The sequence below is a fragment of the Passer domesticus genome, chromosome 9 (assembly GCF_036417665.1).
Source record: "Passer domesticus isolate bPasDom1 chromosome 9, bPasDom1.hap1, whole genome shotgun sequence".
Classification (NCBI taxonomy): Eukaryota; Metazoa; Chordata; class Aves; order Passeriformes; family Passeridae; genus Passer; species Passer domesticus.
Window position 1 is genome coordinate 32,358,444 of NC_087482.1, and position 17,023 is coordinate 32,375,466.

The window sequence follows — 17,023 nt, forward strand, 5'->3', positions numbered from 1 at the left end:
AGGAGGGACACGGTGTGTGCGGGATAGGCGTGAGGTGGGACACGGTGTGTGAGGGATAGCGTGAGGTGGGACACGGTGTGTGAGGGATAGCGTGAGGTGGGACACGGTGTGTGAGGGATAGCGTGAGGAGGGACACGGTGTGTCCCAGGACACACATGGGGGAGATGGAGTCTGGGTGTTGCGTTTTGGGGTCCTTTGGGTGCAGAGCAGTGGGTGCAGCCCTGGGAACAGCGGTTTGGGTGATGCTGTGTTTCAGGGCTGTCCTTTGTGAGGAACACGGTGTCACAGGGTGGAGGCTCCGAGCTTGGGCATCTCTCACTGCTCCGTGTCCCCTGCCGCAGGAGGAGGGAGCTCCTTGTCCGGTGCCTGTGACAGGGAATGGGTCAGGATGGGACTGGGCAGGCTGGAGTATCTCCAGGTTTCTCCCAGAACAGGGGCTCCCTCAGGCACTTGCCCCATCCCGCATCTCCCAGGGCTGCTCCCTTAGCTACCAGAGCCCCCCACACGTCCTGCGGAGGGGGCCAGGTGTGCCCACTGACCCAGGGGCTGGCCCGTGCCCAGGTAGCCACCCTCAGTCCATGCTAGCCCCCCAGCAGCACCTCATGCCTGCCCAGGCCCTGCAGCCCCTCCACACCCCCCTGCTGGCACCGAGCAGGACGAGGGCAGCCAGGGATGCTTTCAGCTCAGAATGCCAGGGGATGGGATACAGCATCCCCCGTGGGGGCTGCAGGCCTGTGCCCGTGGGCCGGAGTGGGAGCAGGGCTGTTCCCGTGGGAGCGGGCTGCCGTGCTAGTAAGGCTTTGCTAACGAGCTGGCACTGAGCCCAGACTGGGGCTGGCGGAGGAGAGCGAGGGGCCAGGCCCGGGGGGGCTCACCCCCACCCCACACTGTGCCATGGCGAGGGCTGGGGGGCTGGCCCTGAGGACACGGGGGGCTCCCACTGCCCTGGCACCAGGCACAAGATGCCCCAGCACTGCTGCCCGGGAGCCCTGCTTCCAGAGCAGCCCCACTCCAGGGATACTGCTGCCATGGCACTTGCTGGGGTTCCTGCTCCCACGTATCCCCCTCCCAGGGTCGTGCTCCCACACGTGTCCCATTGTCCTGGGGATCCTGCTCTCACAGGTGTCTCACTCCCTCGGGGTCCAGTTTCCCCAGGGTCTAACTCCCACAGGGGCCCTGCTCCCATGAGGCTCCCTGCACCTCCATGTCTGTGTGTCTGTGCTGTCCTGTTTTATGTCCGTGCTGTCTGTCATGCTGTTCATCCGTGTGCACTGACCCCGCACATGCGTGTCCATATATCCCTGCTGTCTCCACGCACGTCTGTGCACCCATGTGGCTGGTGTCCGTCTGTCCGTGCCGCTCAGGATGCCGTGTGTGAGGTGCCAGCCTGCGTGCCAACACCCCACCCGCCCCAGTGATGCCTGAGACCTGGGCACATTCACATCTTTATTCTCACCTCTGGCCTCCTGCCACCGCCGGCATCACCCCCAGCAATGATTCACAAGTGTCGGGGTGGCCCTGGGGCAGCCAGGCTGGTGACAGGAACAGCGGGGCCACGCTGCAGCTGGCAGACCCAGGCTGGTGGTGAGTCTGCAGCAGTGCCCCCCATTTGATATGTACATTACACAGAGCTACCCAGAGCAACACAACACGTTAAAAAAGATCTACTCTTATGTACAGTATTTATAAAAAGCATCCCAGCCTCCACCACCTCGTAAAAAAATACATCTCTTATGTACTTTGCCGCAGGACAGACCCCCCCAACCCTGTGCTGCCCACCCTGCCGGGCTGCCCTCCGTACTGGGAGGGGAGGTGGGGGGTGGGAGAGCCGCTCTCCGGGTTTTGGCATGGTTTGGGCATCCCAGCGGCACGGGTGGATGGGTGGGTGCGGGCTGTGGGGGTCTGAGTGCTGCCCAGGGTGCAGGGCGAGCAGGGACAGCTTGGGTTGCTGGGGTGCCCATCACCCTGGCATCTGGGCATGCAGACAAGGGTGCCTCCAGAGCCCCGAGCTTGCCCCCCAAAATCCCCCTCATGCCCCTTGGGTGCACCAGGCCCCCAGCAGGTGAGCTGCAGCATGGGCAGGATGCCAGTGGATGCAAAGCCATGCCACCTCCCTGGAGCAATGCAGCTGGTCCCCCGTACATGGCCCAGGGGGCAGCAGGGTCCCATCCGCGGGCACCAGGAGCCAGCAGATCCCCTGGCAGGCTCAGGAGCAGCGGGCTGAGTGCCACCAGCCACGGCATGAGGGCCACGCTTGTCACAGGGACCGGGTGTCCCCGTGATGCCAGGGCAGTGGGTGGCATCTCTTTGGGGACACGGGGATGGCAGGGGAGAGGGCGGGTGGTTTGGGCACAGGTGCTGTCCCAGGTGTGAGCGCCCTGCTGGATTCCAGCCCCCACGGACACTGTTCATCAGGCTCTCGATGCTGTCTGGGGCAGGCCAGGGAAGTGCCCGGTCCTCGGTCCCCACGGCAGGCAGTGCCCTGCGCCCCTGGCAGTGCCTGCTGCTGGTGGCTCTTGGGGTGCAGAAGAGCTCCACCTGACAGCCAGCTCCGGGTGAGGTAGGGCAGTGTTATTCTCCCCATTTTACAGATGGGGAAACTGAGGCGCAGAGCAGGGAGGGTGCCCGCTGGAGTGGCTGGGGGGCACAGCACCTGCCCGGGCTCACTGCCCCATCCCGGACACAGGTCGAGGAGTCTCCGTGCCTGCCGTGGCTCATGCCCTCTCACCATCACCACAGGTGATGGGCAGCAACAGCGCAAGTCCCCAGGGAGTCCTGGTGGGGGCTGAGCCCAGGGCCGGCTCTCCCGGGGCGCCGGGTGGGTGGGGGGGAGGTTGGCTTGGGCACCCGGCAGTGGCTAGTGGCTGCCACCGCTCTTCCCCCCACCCGTGGCCCAGTCGATGATGATGAAGCTCAAGCTCATGATCATGAAGACCACGCCGAGGAGGGCAAAGCAGGCAGCCTGTGGGGACAAGGAAGGGACTCAGGGATGGCCAGGGCAGCAGGGTTCCCAGCCAGCCTCAGAACCCCGTGCCTGTCCCCATCCTTGTACCCCTGCCCATGCTTACCAATATTTTGGGGGTGGAGCGCAGTGGCTCCTTGTCCTTGGGCATGATGCGGATGTAGAAGATGGCAGGGAAGATGAAGATGAGGCAGGGAGCGGAGGTGGCACCTGGAGAAGACAGGGACAGAGTGGGCAGGGGCCTCCCACCCTGCAGCTCAGCCCTGCCAGGACAGGTCCTGTCCACCCCCACCCCCTCCTTGCTCCCCCCAGTCCTGGCAAAGCCTTCCAGGAACCCAGGGACGCAGTGTGCTGGCACTGTCCCCACACCCCTCCCGCAGCCCGGGCCCTGGCACCGAGCTGAGTGCTGAGCGGGGGGAGCCTGGCTGGGGGGATCAAGGGAAACACGCAGGGGAAGAGCAGAGCCAGCACTGCGCTGGGAACAGCCTGCCAGGACAGCGATGGGATCCACGCAACCACCTGCTCCTGGCATGGGGACCAGGGGAAACTGAGGCACGGGAGGGTCAGTCACAGTTGAGCACCAGTCAGGACAGGGGCTGGCATGCTGCTGCAGCACCCCATGATCAAGGAGGGACAGGAGCAGGGGGCTGCCACCCACCAATCAAGCCGAAGATGCCGAGAATGGAAGGGGCAAAGATGACGAGGAGGTTGATGAAGGTCAGCAGGATCACAGCAATGGCGATGTGGCGGATCCAGCTGAAGTCTTTCCCTTGGAACAGCATCTGCTGGATGGCCCGACGCACCTGGGGACAGGGACAGGGTATCACACTCCATCCTTGGAACCAGGACCCGTACCCTGTCACTGCTGGTCCCCATTGCCCCTACGCTAGCCCTATGCCTATGGCCCTGCAGGTCACCATAACCCCTTTCCCTTCCCAAGCTCTGACCTGATGCCCCACTGGTTCCTGTCACCCCTTCACAGCCTTGTCCCTGTGGCCCTGACTGCCCCATCACCGCTGCCTCTGCCCCAGCCCTGCTCCTGGCACCCAGAATGTCCCCACTCCCTGTCTTCATCACTGACACAGTTTCCCTTCTCAAAGCCTGGTGCTGAAGCCACCTGGCATTCCTGTGGGGCCACTCACCGGGAAGAGGACGATGGGGACGGTGAGGGTGACAGCCGTCAGCACAGCCACACGCACACACAGGATGAGCACATCAAAGGGGTCCACCTTGTTGTACGTGTGCAGCAGCTCTGACTCCACACGGTCTGTGAACACCATCAAGGAGCCCCTGGGTGAGCCCCAGCACCATCACCCCCCTGGCACAGGTGAGCCAGCCCCAGTCCCCTCCCCGAGGACTCACCGTAAAACGTGAGGTAGCCAAAGAGGGCAGCCAAGAAGTACATGAGGTACATGACCATGATGGAGATGTTGGAGATGCACTGCATCTTCTTCTTGGAGGGGCTGCAGGACATGGTGGGCTCAGCACGGCCCCGCGGCACCCGCTGACACCAAGCACCCACCCAGTGAGGAGGGGCGATGCCACAACACTCTGGGGTGTGTGGGCAGAGAGGGACTGCATCCCTTTTCCTGGGCAGGGTGGCACCAACCAGCCACCCACCCTCTCTGGGTCACAGCACCCACATCCCAGGGGTCACACCACCACCTCTGGATCATGATTCCCACCTCCCAGGGGTCATACCATCCCTGCACCCATTCTGAGTCGTATCACACACCTCCCAGGGGTGATAGCGCCCACCCAGGGTTAGATCACCAACCTCCCAGGGGTGACATTGCCTACCACCCACCTGCCCACCTACCCCAGGTTGTATCACCCACCTCCTGAGACTGATATCACTCATCCCAGCCACCATCCATCCAGGGTCATATCACCCACCTCCTGAGACTGATATCACCCATCCCAGCTCCTATCAGCCACTCACCCACCCAGGGTCATATCACCCACCTCCCCACGATGCCACTGGATGGCACTGCCTTTGGGTGGGCACCAGGTGAAGCCCACCCCTCCCCGTGGGTGCCCCCACCCAGGACTCACTCCTTCAGCTCGGTGTAGATGGGCAGGACCTCGGGGTGGCAGACGAAGGCGAAGGCCATGATGGGGATGGTGTACGCTGTCTGTGCGAGAGGAGGATGACTGACTGCTGGGGGCCCAGTGGCGGGTGCTGCCAGCACCAGGAACACCCATCTTCAGTGGGTGCACGGGGCGGGGGCTCACCCAGAGCCTCAGGGGTGCATCCCAGGTCCTTACCTGTGAGTTCAGGGTAAAAAAGCTGGGTGTGCAAGTGTCCTGCTCGGGGGCCTGGAGGACTGTGTAGCCATTCTGGTAGTCACTAGTGCTGACAGTGGTGACGTTGAGGATGCCCGTGATGTTCCCCTCCTGCTCTGGAAGTGGGCAGGGGATCTGGAACTTCTTGTAAATGACCTGGAGGTGGGGGGATATGGGGCCAGTCAGTTCTTGGTGCCCCCAACTCCCAGCACACGTTGCCCACATGTCTAGCAGGAGACTGACCCCTGCCAGAACCCTCCTGGGGACACCTTTACTAGTGCTGCCCTGTGGCCATACTGCTCCCCAAGCTGTCCCTGTGGGGGTGGGCAGCGGGACAGAGTGAGGCAGCAGCACGTGGAGGGGCCACATGTGCAGATGCCCCTCCAGCACCTTCCCCCTCTCCCTTTCCACAGCATTCGGTTCCTTCAGCCCAAAATAACCCAGCAGCTTGACAGCGCTGCCACAGCGTCTCTGCAGCCCCGAGCATCCGCTGTCCCTGCTGCCTCCGCTGTCCCCACAGCACCCAGCCCAGCTTCACACCCTGGCAGGAGGGATGCTGGGCACCCCCAGGCACCGGCACTGCTCACCGAGATGAGGAAGAAGACCATACAGCTGAGGGAGAAGCCGCTGGCGTAGCCAAGGTAGCCTGGGGAGGGAGGAGAGTGGCTGGTGGGTGCGGGCGGGACCCTTGCACTGGCTAAGTGTCCCCTCCTTGCCCAGCACATCCAGGCTGGCACCATCGCCCCGTGGGAGACCCAGGGTGCCAGACCCCGTGCCATGGGTAGCATCTCCCTGACTTACCCAGCTGCTTCATGAGGGCCAGGGGCAGGATAATGGTGACAGAAACCAGGATCACCAGGTAGTTCCCATTCATGTACCAGTCCCTGGAAGCAGAGGGCCTGCTCACCACCCCGCTCTGTTGGGGCACAGGGGGCAGAGGCAGCCACTGTGGGGGCTGTCTGCCATTCCTAGGGACCCTTAAGCTGGCAAATTCCAGGGGCACTGGTGTCCCCTGAGGCTGGCATTCCTGCTCTGCTAACATCCCTGGGGACCCCTGAGACAGTATCCTTGGGGACCCCTGAGGCCAGCATCCCTGGGGACCCTTGAGCTGGGATTCTGCCTACCCCCACAGTGGTGCACCCACAAGGGCTAGAGTTGCTAGTGGGGATGTGGGCATGGCGTGGGGGGACCTATACCCAACCAGACCCCCACCCTGCAGCCCCAGGTTCTGCTCAAGGAGGAAAGCCTGATCCCAAGGGGATGTGAGGAGCAGGGATTGGAAGTTCAGCTCGGTTTAATCTCACCCAGGGGCTTATTCAGCACTGACAGTTATCAAAAATAGTAGTGGCTTAATGATAGTAAATCCCTGCCACGGGCTGCACAGCTGGAGCCAGAGCCCCGGCGCCTGCCCGGGGAAGGCACGCAGGCAGCGTGGGCAGGAGGCACTCACGTGGTCTTCTCCTCCAGGTTCAGGAAGGTCTGGATGACCAGAGGCACTTCAGATTTGACAATGTACAGGTAGCTGGACATGGCTGCAGGGCAGAAGGAGGTCTTGCTGCGCTGCTGCTCTCTGGTCCCATCCCATCCCCAGCCCCGACGTTCCCCCAGCGCCGCCCTCACCTCCGATGTTCTGCAGCGTGATGGCGATGGCTGCGGCCAGCTTCCCCGGCGTGCCGAAGGCGCGGTAGCCCAGCTGCTCATAGGCACGGATGCCTGTGGGATGGCAGCAGTGGCGGGTGAGAGTCAGGATGGGACCCCCAGCACAGCCCTGCTGAGGACTTGGCACTCACCCACAATGCCCGAGGACTTGAGCAGCAGGTGGATGGAGTAGCTGGAGAGCAGGGCCACTGCTGTGAGGAGGAAGCTGCAGGAGGACAGCACAGTTACCAGTGGTCACAGCACAGGGCTCAGACAGGGCTGTGGGGCAAACCCCCTGCAGATGTGCTCTGCCTGTGGACAGATGTCCTGGCAGGATACCACCCCCTTGCATCAGCACCAGCTGTGTGTTCATGGGGCAGATTCAGTCCATGCCTCCACAGCCAAAAGGAGCCATCACTCATGTCCTTCAAGCTACTTTTGAAAATCTGACCTTGCGGTAAGAAAGGCAAACCTTCACCCTCCTCCTCCCCACAAGTGGGGCACAGCACTCAGCATAGCAGGCAGACTTCTGGCAATGGGCATTGCTCATCCAGTAGGACACTGGTCCCTGCATCACCCCAAGCCAGAGATTTCTTTCTCACCTGCACCCACCGATCCCCTTGGAGGAGCCCCCCCAGCCTGGACACCCCCCCACACCCCCATGGCACTCACAGGAAGAGGATGATGCCGGTGTTGGCCATGGCATAGGCCAGCCCCAGGATGCCGCTGCCCATGATGGCATTGCTGAGATTGAAGACGGACATCCCGAAAGACGTCTTCCCTTCAAACTGTTCACAGGACACATCAGGGAGGGGATGCACCAGCCACGCTGGCAGCTTGCGCCATCCCACCCCCACCACTGTGCCCATGCTGCTACTCACATCAGTGAAGTGTGTCTGCTTCTTCTCTGCACCGTGGGGCAGGAACTCCTCCATCTCTGCCACGCCAGTCTGGTTCTCTTCAAACCTGTCCATGGAGGGAGAGGAGTGAAGCCAAAGCATAGACAGGGACCGGCACTGCCTGCTATCTCAGGGCAGGGAGCAACACAGAGGACTCCCCAAGTCCCTGGCACCACCGCTTGCCCTGAGGCCCCTACCTGTCACCCGCCAGTGAGGGGACAGCGGAGGTGGTGAGCGCGGCCGTGTGCTTCCCGTTGGGCACCAGCTCCACCATCTCGGCCTGGAGGGGCACGTCCGTGGTATCCATGGCTGGGAGACAGCTGGGCTTGCTATGGGCTCTACTCGGGCTCTGCAAGAGGGAGGCAACAGAGATCCAGCTCTGGGCAGGAGCACCGGAGGGGCTGGCCTGGAGTCTCACAAGTCCTGCCTCCACCAGGGACACTGGAGCTGGGCTCAGCACCAGCGCTGGTGGCACGGCAGGGACAGGCGCCCGGGGATGAGTGTCACCGAGCCAGGCATCACGGTGGTGTGCTTCTCCCTTCTGCCCGCTCAGCACACCGTGTCCCATGGAACTCAGCCCCAGCTCCAGTACCCCACTGGAGTCCCAGCGTGGGATTGCCCCTCACCCAGCCAGACATCCCACATCCCACAGCCCGCCCCGTCCCCTTGCTGACAGCACGGCACGGCACTGCCCAGCCCCAGAGTCCCCATCCACGCTGCCTGCCCACCTCCACTCCCCTGCCCGCAGCTCTCGGCTCCATGACTCAGTTTCCCCTCCTGGAGACGGGTGCCAGCAGGCGAGTGGGGGTGTTTGGGAGGGCGGCTGAGGACGGGGCAGCGAGCTCAGGGACCCCCCAGCCCTGTTATGTAAAGCCCGTGGTGCTGCCCGGCGCGAAGGGCTCACCCACGTCCCGCCGCTGCCGGGGTGCCAAGGCGGGGGGCTCGGGGGCACGTCAGGGCTGGACAAACGGAGCAGGAAAGAGCGCGGGGCCGGGAGACAGCTCCTTGGCAGGGGAAGGCGGCCGGGCTGCCGAGCGCGGGACGCCTTGGCACGCCGCACAAAGCCGCCTCTGTGCGAGCCCCGGCCCTCCCCGCCCCGCTGGGAAACGGCACAGGGTGGCTTTCTGGGGCAGGCTGGCAGCCGGGGCAGGGTCCCGCCACCCCCCACTGCCCTGAGGGGCTGGGGTCTTGTCCGGCTGGCCAGGGGACTCCACACTGGGGCTATGTGCAGCCAAGGGCCGGTGCCACCCAGCTGGAGGTTAGCCTGGCTGGGATGCAGTGTGGTCCCCAGTCCCGGGAGGATGCTGCTGCCCCACCGCCCCATTGCCTGGGGTTTCCACGGGGTGAGCAGGGGATATGCCCATTTTTATGCTCCTGGGGGATTGGAGTCCCCAGAAATGTGAGGAGCCTTCCCACAGCACAGTCGGGTCCAGCAGTCCTCCTGGCACACAAGGGAAGGATGACACGGCAGGGTGTGGGCGCCAGCACCTCCGGTCTCCTGAGCTGCTGCCCTGCTTGTCCCTGCCTACCCAGGCCACAAAGACCTGGCAGGGTCATCCCAGGCCACACACTGGCTGCTGGCACTGCCAGGGGGGCTGAGCCCCTGTGTTGGCCCAGGGTGATGGGCAGATATTTGGGCCACCCTACCTGCAGCACCCAGCCAGGTAGGGAAGCTGAGGCAGGACACAGGCCAGCAGGGACCAAAATGAGAAGGTTCAGCCATGCAGGGGACGAGAGGGAAGCGCAGGGCGGGTTCTGGGTGATGATTTATCCCCTCCACTAGGCCTCCGCTTGGGATGGATCCAGGCATGAACAAGGCTGCCAGCACGTCCAAAAGCCACCGTTAACTCTGCGCCTTCCCACCACCACGGGCAGGCATCGCTGAACCCACCAGTATGGGATTGAGGGGGGCACCAGATCTGTGATGTTCCAACACCTCCCTAAGCCCCCAGAGCCGCTGGGCTGCCTGCGGGCAGGGCTTCACCGCATCCCGCTGGTGGCAGGCAGGATCTGCCCACTCCCCTGCCCGCTCCCCCACGGGCGCCAGGAAGGCTGGGCACTCTCGTCTGCAGCCCCTTTCTTCTCCCAGGTTATAATTACACCTCTCTGGGCAGCTCAGGAAATACCAACTTCTTCCCCCAAGCGTCTCTCGGAATAGCAAGCGGCACGGCCGAACTCATTCAGCATGCACCGGGCTTCGTGCTGCCACCCAGACGCTTCCTCCCGCCGGGCAGCCCTGGCACAGCCCTGGCACGGCCCTGGCACAGGCCCAGCACCACTCACTGCCACTTCCCCAGCTGGCCCTGGCCTTTGCCCCTCGGCCAGGCTCTCCTGGTGGCAGTAGCCAGGGCAAGGGGGGAGATGAAAGAGGAGGGAGCATGGGATGATTCGATCGGGCAGTGTGAGCCCTGCCTGCTGCTGTTTGCCTTGCGATAAGGCAGAACAGCAAATACAGAGTGACGAGTGGCCCTGAAGGGGTGGCTTGGTTCCCCTCCAGGTGGGGTTGGTGGGTTCACCGCCCCACTGTGTGCCCACCTTAGTTGGGAGCCCTCTGCTCTGGGCAAAGAGCATCTCCTCAGGGATCTCTTCCCTCAGGGTGCCACCACGCAGATGGGATGCTGCCATCTTCACTGCCATGTTGGGTAGCCCACATGCTGCCTGGCATCACCCCACTCCTGACCAGCAGCCCCAGCGTCCACTCGCCCAGCCTGATGGTGTGGACCTGGCCACATGCGTGGGCACAGAACCCCCCACTGTGGCACCCAGGGCCACGTCCTGGGGGTGCTGGGCAAGCTGCATCGATTTCCCAGCACGCGCCTCTCCGCTGCCTGCCGGGCTCTGGGACACAAGGACAGCGACAGCCCCGCTGCAGCCAGACCTCCCACCTCTCCCAGGCTGTCCCGGTGCTTGGTGACACCCCACCGAAACTGCGCTGTGGCCAGGCAGCCTGAGCCGGGCCCCGGTGCTGTCCCGGCAGACGGAACAGGAGCGGGAGGCGTGGGACGGCACGTACCGTCCCGCGGCCACGTCTGCGCTCCGGGCAGGCTGCGCTCGGTCTCGCACGCTGCCTCCCGGCCAGCACAGACGCCTGCCCGCCCTCGCTGCGACGGGGACACGTGTGTGGGGCGGCAGGGCTCCCAAATCCCTGCGCTGCTCTGGCAGACGGGCAGTCCTGGGCTCACCTCGGCCCCCGGCCAGCCCTCCTCGGGGACCAGGGCACCGTGCTGAGGGTTTCAGTCCTGGGAGGGACTGCATCCCTCTCTCTGCCTCACATCTCGCTTCATTCAAAAGGTGGAAAATCCCAGCGGGAGGCAGGCAGGGGCGGGCGCGGGGGCTGGCCGGGGGAGCTCTGCCGGCAGTGCCAGCAGATATGTTGGATGGGAGGTCCATGGCACCTGGCAACGTGGCCGGCAGGATGTGTGTTACCCCGGGCAAGCCTGGCTCCTGCGCTGTGCCAGCTCCCTCGGTCAAGCCCCGGCACAGCACAGTCCCCAGCAGCGCACACGGTGCCGGTGGCAGTGTGGCACACGTGGGGACAGGCCAGCCAGCCGTGCCTGTGCCACACAGAGCCAGCCCGGGGGCCGTGTCCCCACAGCCCCAGCACACATCTGTGAGCACCCACTGCTCCCGCCTGCGCGGAGCGAAGGCACAGGGTGTCCCTGGCAGCAGGGGAGTGCTCCCCCAGGCCGGGGACCCCACGGGGCAGAGACTCCCTCCCCATCTCCTCTCCCTTGCAGATGAATCCCTGTTAATCCGGCCCAGCTGGAGCCGTGGGACTATTCCGGGTGGTAATCCGGCTTTAGCGCCAAGCCTGCCGCAGCTGCCGGCCTGCGTGCTGGCAGCCAGGTACCCTGCTGCCGCGGTGTGTGCCAGGGGGATGGCAGCCCCCCCGCCCTGCCCGCCCAGGTGGCTGTTCGGGTTTCAGCAGAGCTGGGCACACAGGTCTCATGTTCCCTGAGGCTGTGCTGATGACCGAGCCCTGCCAGAGAGATGGGCAGCAAGGGCAAGTGGGCAGGGATGCCAGTCGTGTTCCCCCAGTGCCATCAGCCCCAGCCCTGGGGTTACCCCAGCACTGCTGCTGGGCCCAGGGTGACCCCAGCCTGGCATCCCTGGTCAGCCTCTGGCACTGCTGTGGGCACAGGGCTGTGTGGGCACACAGGCACAGCTGGGCAACAGCCCAAACCTGGGCGGTCCCTGGGCACCCCCTACCCAGGGAAATTGACTCCAGTGGGGCACACAGCAGAGAAACCCCCCTGTCCTTGCCTTCCACTGAGAACCACTCTCCACTGCTGCCCTGGGAGTAGGGTCTGCCGTTCCCCTGAAGCACGCACAGGCAAAGTTTTCCTCCCAGCCTGTCTTCCTAAAATTAGCAACCCAAACCTGGTGTTAACCTGTGGTGCTCCACCCCCACCTCCCAGCTAAACAAAGGCAGCGTCAGGGTGCCACCTCCTCCAGAAGAGAGGGGCACCCAAAGGGGAAAATCCAGACACTCAGGGGATGGCCAGGCACCTCACCTTTGGGGCAAAGGTTCTGAGGGTGCCCACATGGGCACAGGAACGCCGGTAGCTGTGGGAAAGGACAGCTGGAGGCAACCTGCCTGGTGCATGGCTGGAGAACCTCTCTGGGTAGCCCTGCTGTAGACCTTCCCCAAACAGATCTGCGGGAGATTCTCCTGAAACAGATCCACCTGAGATCCTCTGGAGATGACAGCCCCACCAGCTGGTCATGCCAGCCAGCCCCACTCATGCCCCCAGCACCAGGTGGGGTAGGCACTGCCCCTGGGCTCACCTCACCTCTTTCAGCCCCAAATACCACACCATGGCTCAGCCTCGGGCCAGGCAATTCCCCTAGTGCTCCAGCCAGGGCAGGATTGGCAGTAGCAAGTAGGAACAAGAGGCTCTGAAAGCTGCTGTCCTGGCTAGCAGGGCTCTGGCAGCACCAACACCTGCCTGGGCACTTCAGGCCATCTCTGTTGCACCGTGTGGACAGCAGTGCCCAGCCAGGGTCTTACCTCTAGGAGCACAAGTGGCACCCCTGTCCTGGGGGACAGCTGTACCTGAGCCTGGGAATGGGGCCTGGGACACACCAGGGAGGGGAAAGGCAGTTCAGGGAAGGGAGTGGTGGAGCCAGACACCATGGTGTGGCCATGGAGAGGGTTCTCAGTGCCAGAGCCATGGTGCAGCTCAGCCACAGCAGCACCTGCCAGGCACACAACCCAGGATGGCTGCAGGTGTCAGCCGTCACCATCCTGCCACATCCTCCAACACCCAAGCACCAATACCAAGACAAGCTGGGAAAAGCAGGAAGGAAGCTGAGGCCAGGCGAGGGGAGTCGTGTCCAGCACTGGGACAGCCCAGGCTGTTGCTGTCACCTGCCAGCTTGAGTCCATGGGGTACAAGGTCAGGTGGCAGAAAGAGCTGGCAGCAGGGGGATGGGGACAGGGTGGGCACAGCACGAGGCCGATGGCACTCAGTGTGGTTCCTGGGGAGGCTGGGTGAGACACCAGCTTGAGCCCAAAGCATCTCAGGCAGTGCTAGGCTGCATGATGAGCTTTGCTTTAAACTTCAAACACTGCCCTCCGGGAACACAGGGCCACCCAGGGAAGGTGGTGGCACAGGTGGTGGCACTGCAGAGACTGATGGACAGCAGTGCCTGGAAAAGGACATGTCGGGTTTTCTACCACACCTCTGGAGTTTTGTTTTCCCTTGGAAGCAAGATGCTTTCCAGGAGTTCACACTCCCCAAAACACAACTGGCCTTAGTGGGATGACACAGAGGGGTGAGTACCAAAAACTCCAAGTGCCATTTGCTGCTGGCAGTGCTGGGGACATCAGGAGGGACTGGCCTCAGCCACAGACCCGTGTGCCTCCGGCACCCCCAGCACAGCCTCCTGTAGCAATCAGCAGCCACGATTCGCCCAAACCCCGTGGCACCACCACTGTGCCCGGCCATGGCAGTGTCACCATTGGACCAGCCTGACATTTGCTCCACGGGGACAGCAGGACTGGGCTGGCTGTGCCCCGCTGGCACGGGGGACCCAGCCAGTCCCAGACCTGCGTCAGCAGCTGGGGAGGCACGCGGCGGCTGAGACCCACGCGGCGAGGAGAGCCGGGGCACGGGGGTCCGTTCTGTCCCCGACCCGCCTGTTTGCTCAAGGGTTGCACTTCCAAAGGAGCCCGTGGGATTCCGCTCCTTCCCCCCATCCCCACGTGCCAAGGAAAATAGGCTCTGCCGGTGCTTGTTTGTTTGCCGTGGCGCGGCCCCGGCGTGTGATTACAGCTGCAGCACGGCCGGGTGCTGTGGGGCCCTCTGCACCCCAGCCAGGGTCCCCGCAGTGCCAGCACCCCCGTGCCACCCCCGAGTGGAATGGAGTGTCCCACTGCTCCTCAGCTTCCCTGGCCACCAGAGCCAAGGCACACCAGCACTCTGTTCCAGGAGACAGGACAGTGTCGCGAGGCACAGACGCCTTTCTCCGGGGTACCCCCTTGAAGCCACAGGGACCAGGCAGGTCTAACACCTCACCTTGGGCCTGGTCCAAACACCAGTGGAAAATTCCCCATCTCCTGCGCGTCAGCCCAGCACAGCCGTGCCCTCCGCAGCCAGTCAGGGCTCTGCTTCCCTGCCATCCCACCTGTTGGGGACTTGCCAGGTCACCCGTGCCACCGCAAGTCTTGGGGACCCCAAGTCCAGCAACTGAACCTGCTGTGGCTCAGTTTCCCTTGGGGAAGATTTCTCTGCAGTGGGACTTTCACAGCTGACACGGCAGAGAGGGCCACCAGGCTGGCCCGGGACACGCGTGGCCGGCAGGAACGCAGTGTGCTGCCCGGCTTTCCACGCTGCTGTCCCGGCAGCCAGGCTCTGGTAATACCGCAGCCCGCAGGTCCCGGCCAGCCCCGTGCCCACGACGGCCGGCATCGCTCTCCCTGCCCGTGCCCCCCGCCCCGGCACCCCGGCACCCTGACACCCGATCCCGGCCACAGCCGCTTCCAGCCCTCAGAAACATATGTCATTCCCACGGCCGATTAAAAATTAAAGCAGAAAAAAGGGAAAGTAAAGGGAGTTTGGGGGCTGGTGTCACTGAGTATCAGCGGAACGATGCACGCCGAAGCCCCCAGCGCCTTGACCCGGGCAGGGGCAGTGCCGGGGCGCTGGGGTACCCAGGGCTCTGCCTCCCCCTGCACTCCCGGGATCTGTCACCCACTCGTGGGAAGGTGCCAGCCGCTGGGAAGTGGCAGGAGTACAGCAAAGCAAACAGCCCCGGGGCGCTAGCACCTGCCAGAGCTGCCGGGCCCCGGAGCCTTCCCGGAGCTGCTGCCCCGGAGCCGGGAGGAGGAGAAGGAAACGGGGGAGGAGAGAGAGCCGGGCTGTGAGAGGAAAGCGAGGCCGACGAAAGATGGGTCGGAAAGGACTGCATGGGGTGCCGAGGAGAATAAGGGGAGGTGAGAGGTCCGAGCGCCGACAGCCTCCAACCACGGAGCTCCACGGAGGAGCGAGCCCGGGAGTGCGAGCAGCAGGGGAGATCGGCGAGACCTACCTGCCCCTCTCCGCGGTGCCTCTGCTGCGGGCTGGGGCAAGCAGCCCCCGGTGGCCGGTGCCGCGGATTAGAGACTATCCTGCGACCGTAATCCGGCGGAGCCCGAGATTAAACCGGACCCGAGCCCGCCCCCAGTGCGAAGGCTCCCAATCTGCTCTCCGCCGGGGCACGGGAGGAGCGCTGAGGAGCGGGAGGAGCGACCGCCCTGCATCGACCGACCCCCGCCCCGCCCCGCCCCGCCCCGCGCCGCGCCGGCGGGACCACCGCTCCCGGGGCACGGCATCACCTCCCGCGAGTGAATCACCCCCAGCAGGCGACATCCCCCGCTGGGCATCGGGCTCCAGGCAGCGCTGCCCTGTCTGGAATAGGTCACCAAGCATCCCAACGCAGCGCACGTGGCACCGGGAATCCGTGCCCCTCACGGCATGGTCACTGTATGGGGCATCCCTATCCGGCCGGGTATTGGCACCCCCGGGCATCCCTGCCTGCAGCAGCCGAGGCTCCTGCAGGAGGCCGGTGGCTGCTTCCAAAGCAGCAGGGCTGGGGCAGTCGCTCTAATCTAGCTGAAGGGCTAAATCCAGTGTGTGCTGAGTGTGGGCACAGCGTTTCCCCCCCTCTTGGACAGGGACAGGTCACCCAGCAGCACTCCTCAGTCAGATTCTCTCCCTGGCTGGGAAGCTCAGGCTGCTCCCACGTTAAGCCGGCCCAGCTGCCCTGCTCATGGTGCTGCCCTCACAGCACTCAGCCCAGCACCTCGGCACATGGGAGTAAACGACCCCTGGAATCGTCCCAAGAAGACCCAGAGTAACTGGGACAGGCCAGCCCCCTCCTCCAGTCTCCATCAAACCTCCCCACTTCAGCTGAAAGATGTCTATTTTCATGAAGACACAAATCCCCATAAAAGTTCCCCAAAGCGGAGATTTGTCCCAAGGGCATCCCATATGCTTTAGGGAGAGCCATGAGCTCTTGGGAGTTGCCAGTTGTGTCCCCAAAGATTCCCTGCACCTTTACAAGGTCTGCCACCCCTAAACTATCTCCTGCTCCTCTGTCCTACCCAGCTTTTACTTTTGAGGAAAATTTTGGGGGTCCACGCTTGGGAGTCCCCCAGCTGCCATGCTGAGCTGCAAACCCTGCCCAGCCCTGTGCACTGGCAGAATGGCTCCGCTCGCTGCTGGAAGGTTTTATTTGTGTTATGCATATCTTTCATAAATCCTCGCGAAGCCTCGGGCAGCCTGCGATGGAAACGGCTTTGCCAGCCAGCAGCGAGCGTCGCCATCGGGAGGAGAGGCACCCTCCCTCTGGCCTGGCCATCGAGGGATGTTAAATATTCAGTGGCAGCTCTGCCCTCACGCTGCCGGCAATCCCGCGGCTCCTGTTACTGCCGCTCTCCTTTGGCTGCAGACGTACATCCATTAACTAATTTCTAATAACAGCAGCATGCGTAAGTGCTGAACCAGCGCTGGCTGGCACGCCGGGGGACTGGAGGCAGCCAGGTTTGGCAGTGTGACGGGGGAGCCAGAGGCACCCAGAGGATGGGCACGGCTGGCCTCAAGCCATCGGTTTAACCCTTTCCCTGCTCTGGTGCAGGCGGGCGCAGCCACGTGGCACCTGTGGAGAGACGTCCTGGGATGGGTGGCAACGCGTCTCAGCAGGGCTGGAAAAGGCAGCCAAGAGCCCCCACCCTGTAAGCAAACACAGCACAGGT

The 17,023-nt window shown here is 63.7% G+C and overlaps 1 protein-coding gene across 3 annotated transcripts; it reads right to left on the reverse strand.

Annotated features, from left to right (window-relative positions):
• Nucleotides 1-1,433: 1,433 nt before the first annotated feature.
• Nucleotides 1,434-15,482, reverse strand: SLC38A3 (solute carrier family 38 member 3). 3 transcript variants are annotated; one of them, XM_064432496.1, is made up of 16 exons: nucleotides 15,319-15,482; nucleotides 7,983-8,134; nucleotides 7,768-7,852; nucleotides 7,559-7,674; nucleotides 7,039-7,112; nucleotides 6,869-6,961; nucleotides 6,699-6,780; nucleotides 6,050-6,132; nucleotides 5,836-5,894; nucleotides 5,231-5,404; nucleotides 5,018-5,097; nucleotides 4,325-4,425; nucleotides 4,105-4,229; nucleotides 3,621-3,765; nucleotides 3,069-3,172; nucleotides 1,434-2,962 (listed from the first exon to the last, which is right to left on the reverse strand). In XM_064432496.1, exons 2-16 carry the CDS (start codon nucleotides 8,090-8,092, stop codon nucleotides 2,858-2,860), a joined length of 1,536 nt encoding a protein of 511 aa, XP_064288566.1. In that variant the 5' UTR covers nucleotides 8,093-8,134; nucleotides 15,319-15,482; the 3' UTR covers nucleotides 1,434-2,857. The 3 variants fall into 3 exon arrangements, with proteins under 3 accessions (XP_064288566.1, XP_064288568.1, XP_064288565.1); XM_064432498.1 differs by lacking the exon at nucleotides 15,319-15,482 and adding an exon at nucleotides 8,690-8,777; XM_064432495.1 differs by lacking the exon at nucleotides 15,319-15,482 and adding an exon at nucleotides 8,514-8,669.
• Nucleotides 15,483-17,023: the final 1,541 nt, after the last annotated feature.

Bases quoted from the DNA above. Each gene is read 5' to 3' on its own strand.
- SLC38A3 (XM_064432495.1), bottom strand. From the start codon at position 8,546: ATGGAGCCGAGAGCTGCGGGCAGGGGAGTGGAG. The intron at 8,135-8,513 runs GTGGGCAGGCAG...TCCCTCTTGCAG, and splicing joins CTGCGGGCAGGGGAGTGGAG to AGCCCGAGTAGAGCCCATAG. The intron at 7,853-7,982 runs GTAGGGGCCTCA...CTCCATGGACAG, and splicing joins CCCTCACTGGCGGGTGACAG to GTTTGAAGAGAACCAGACTG.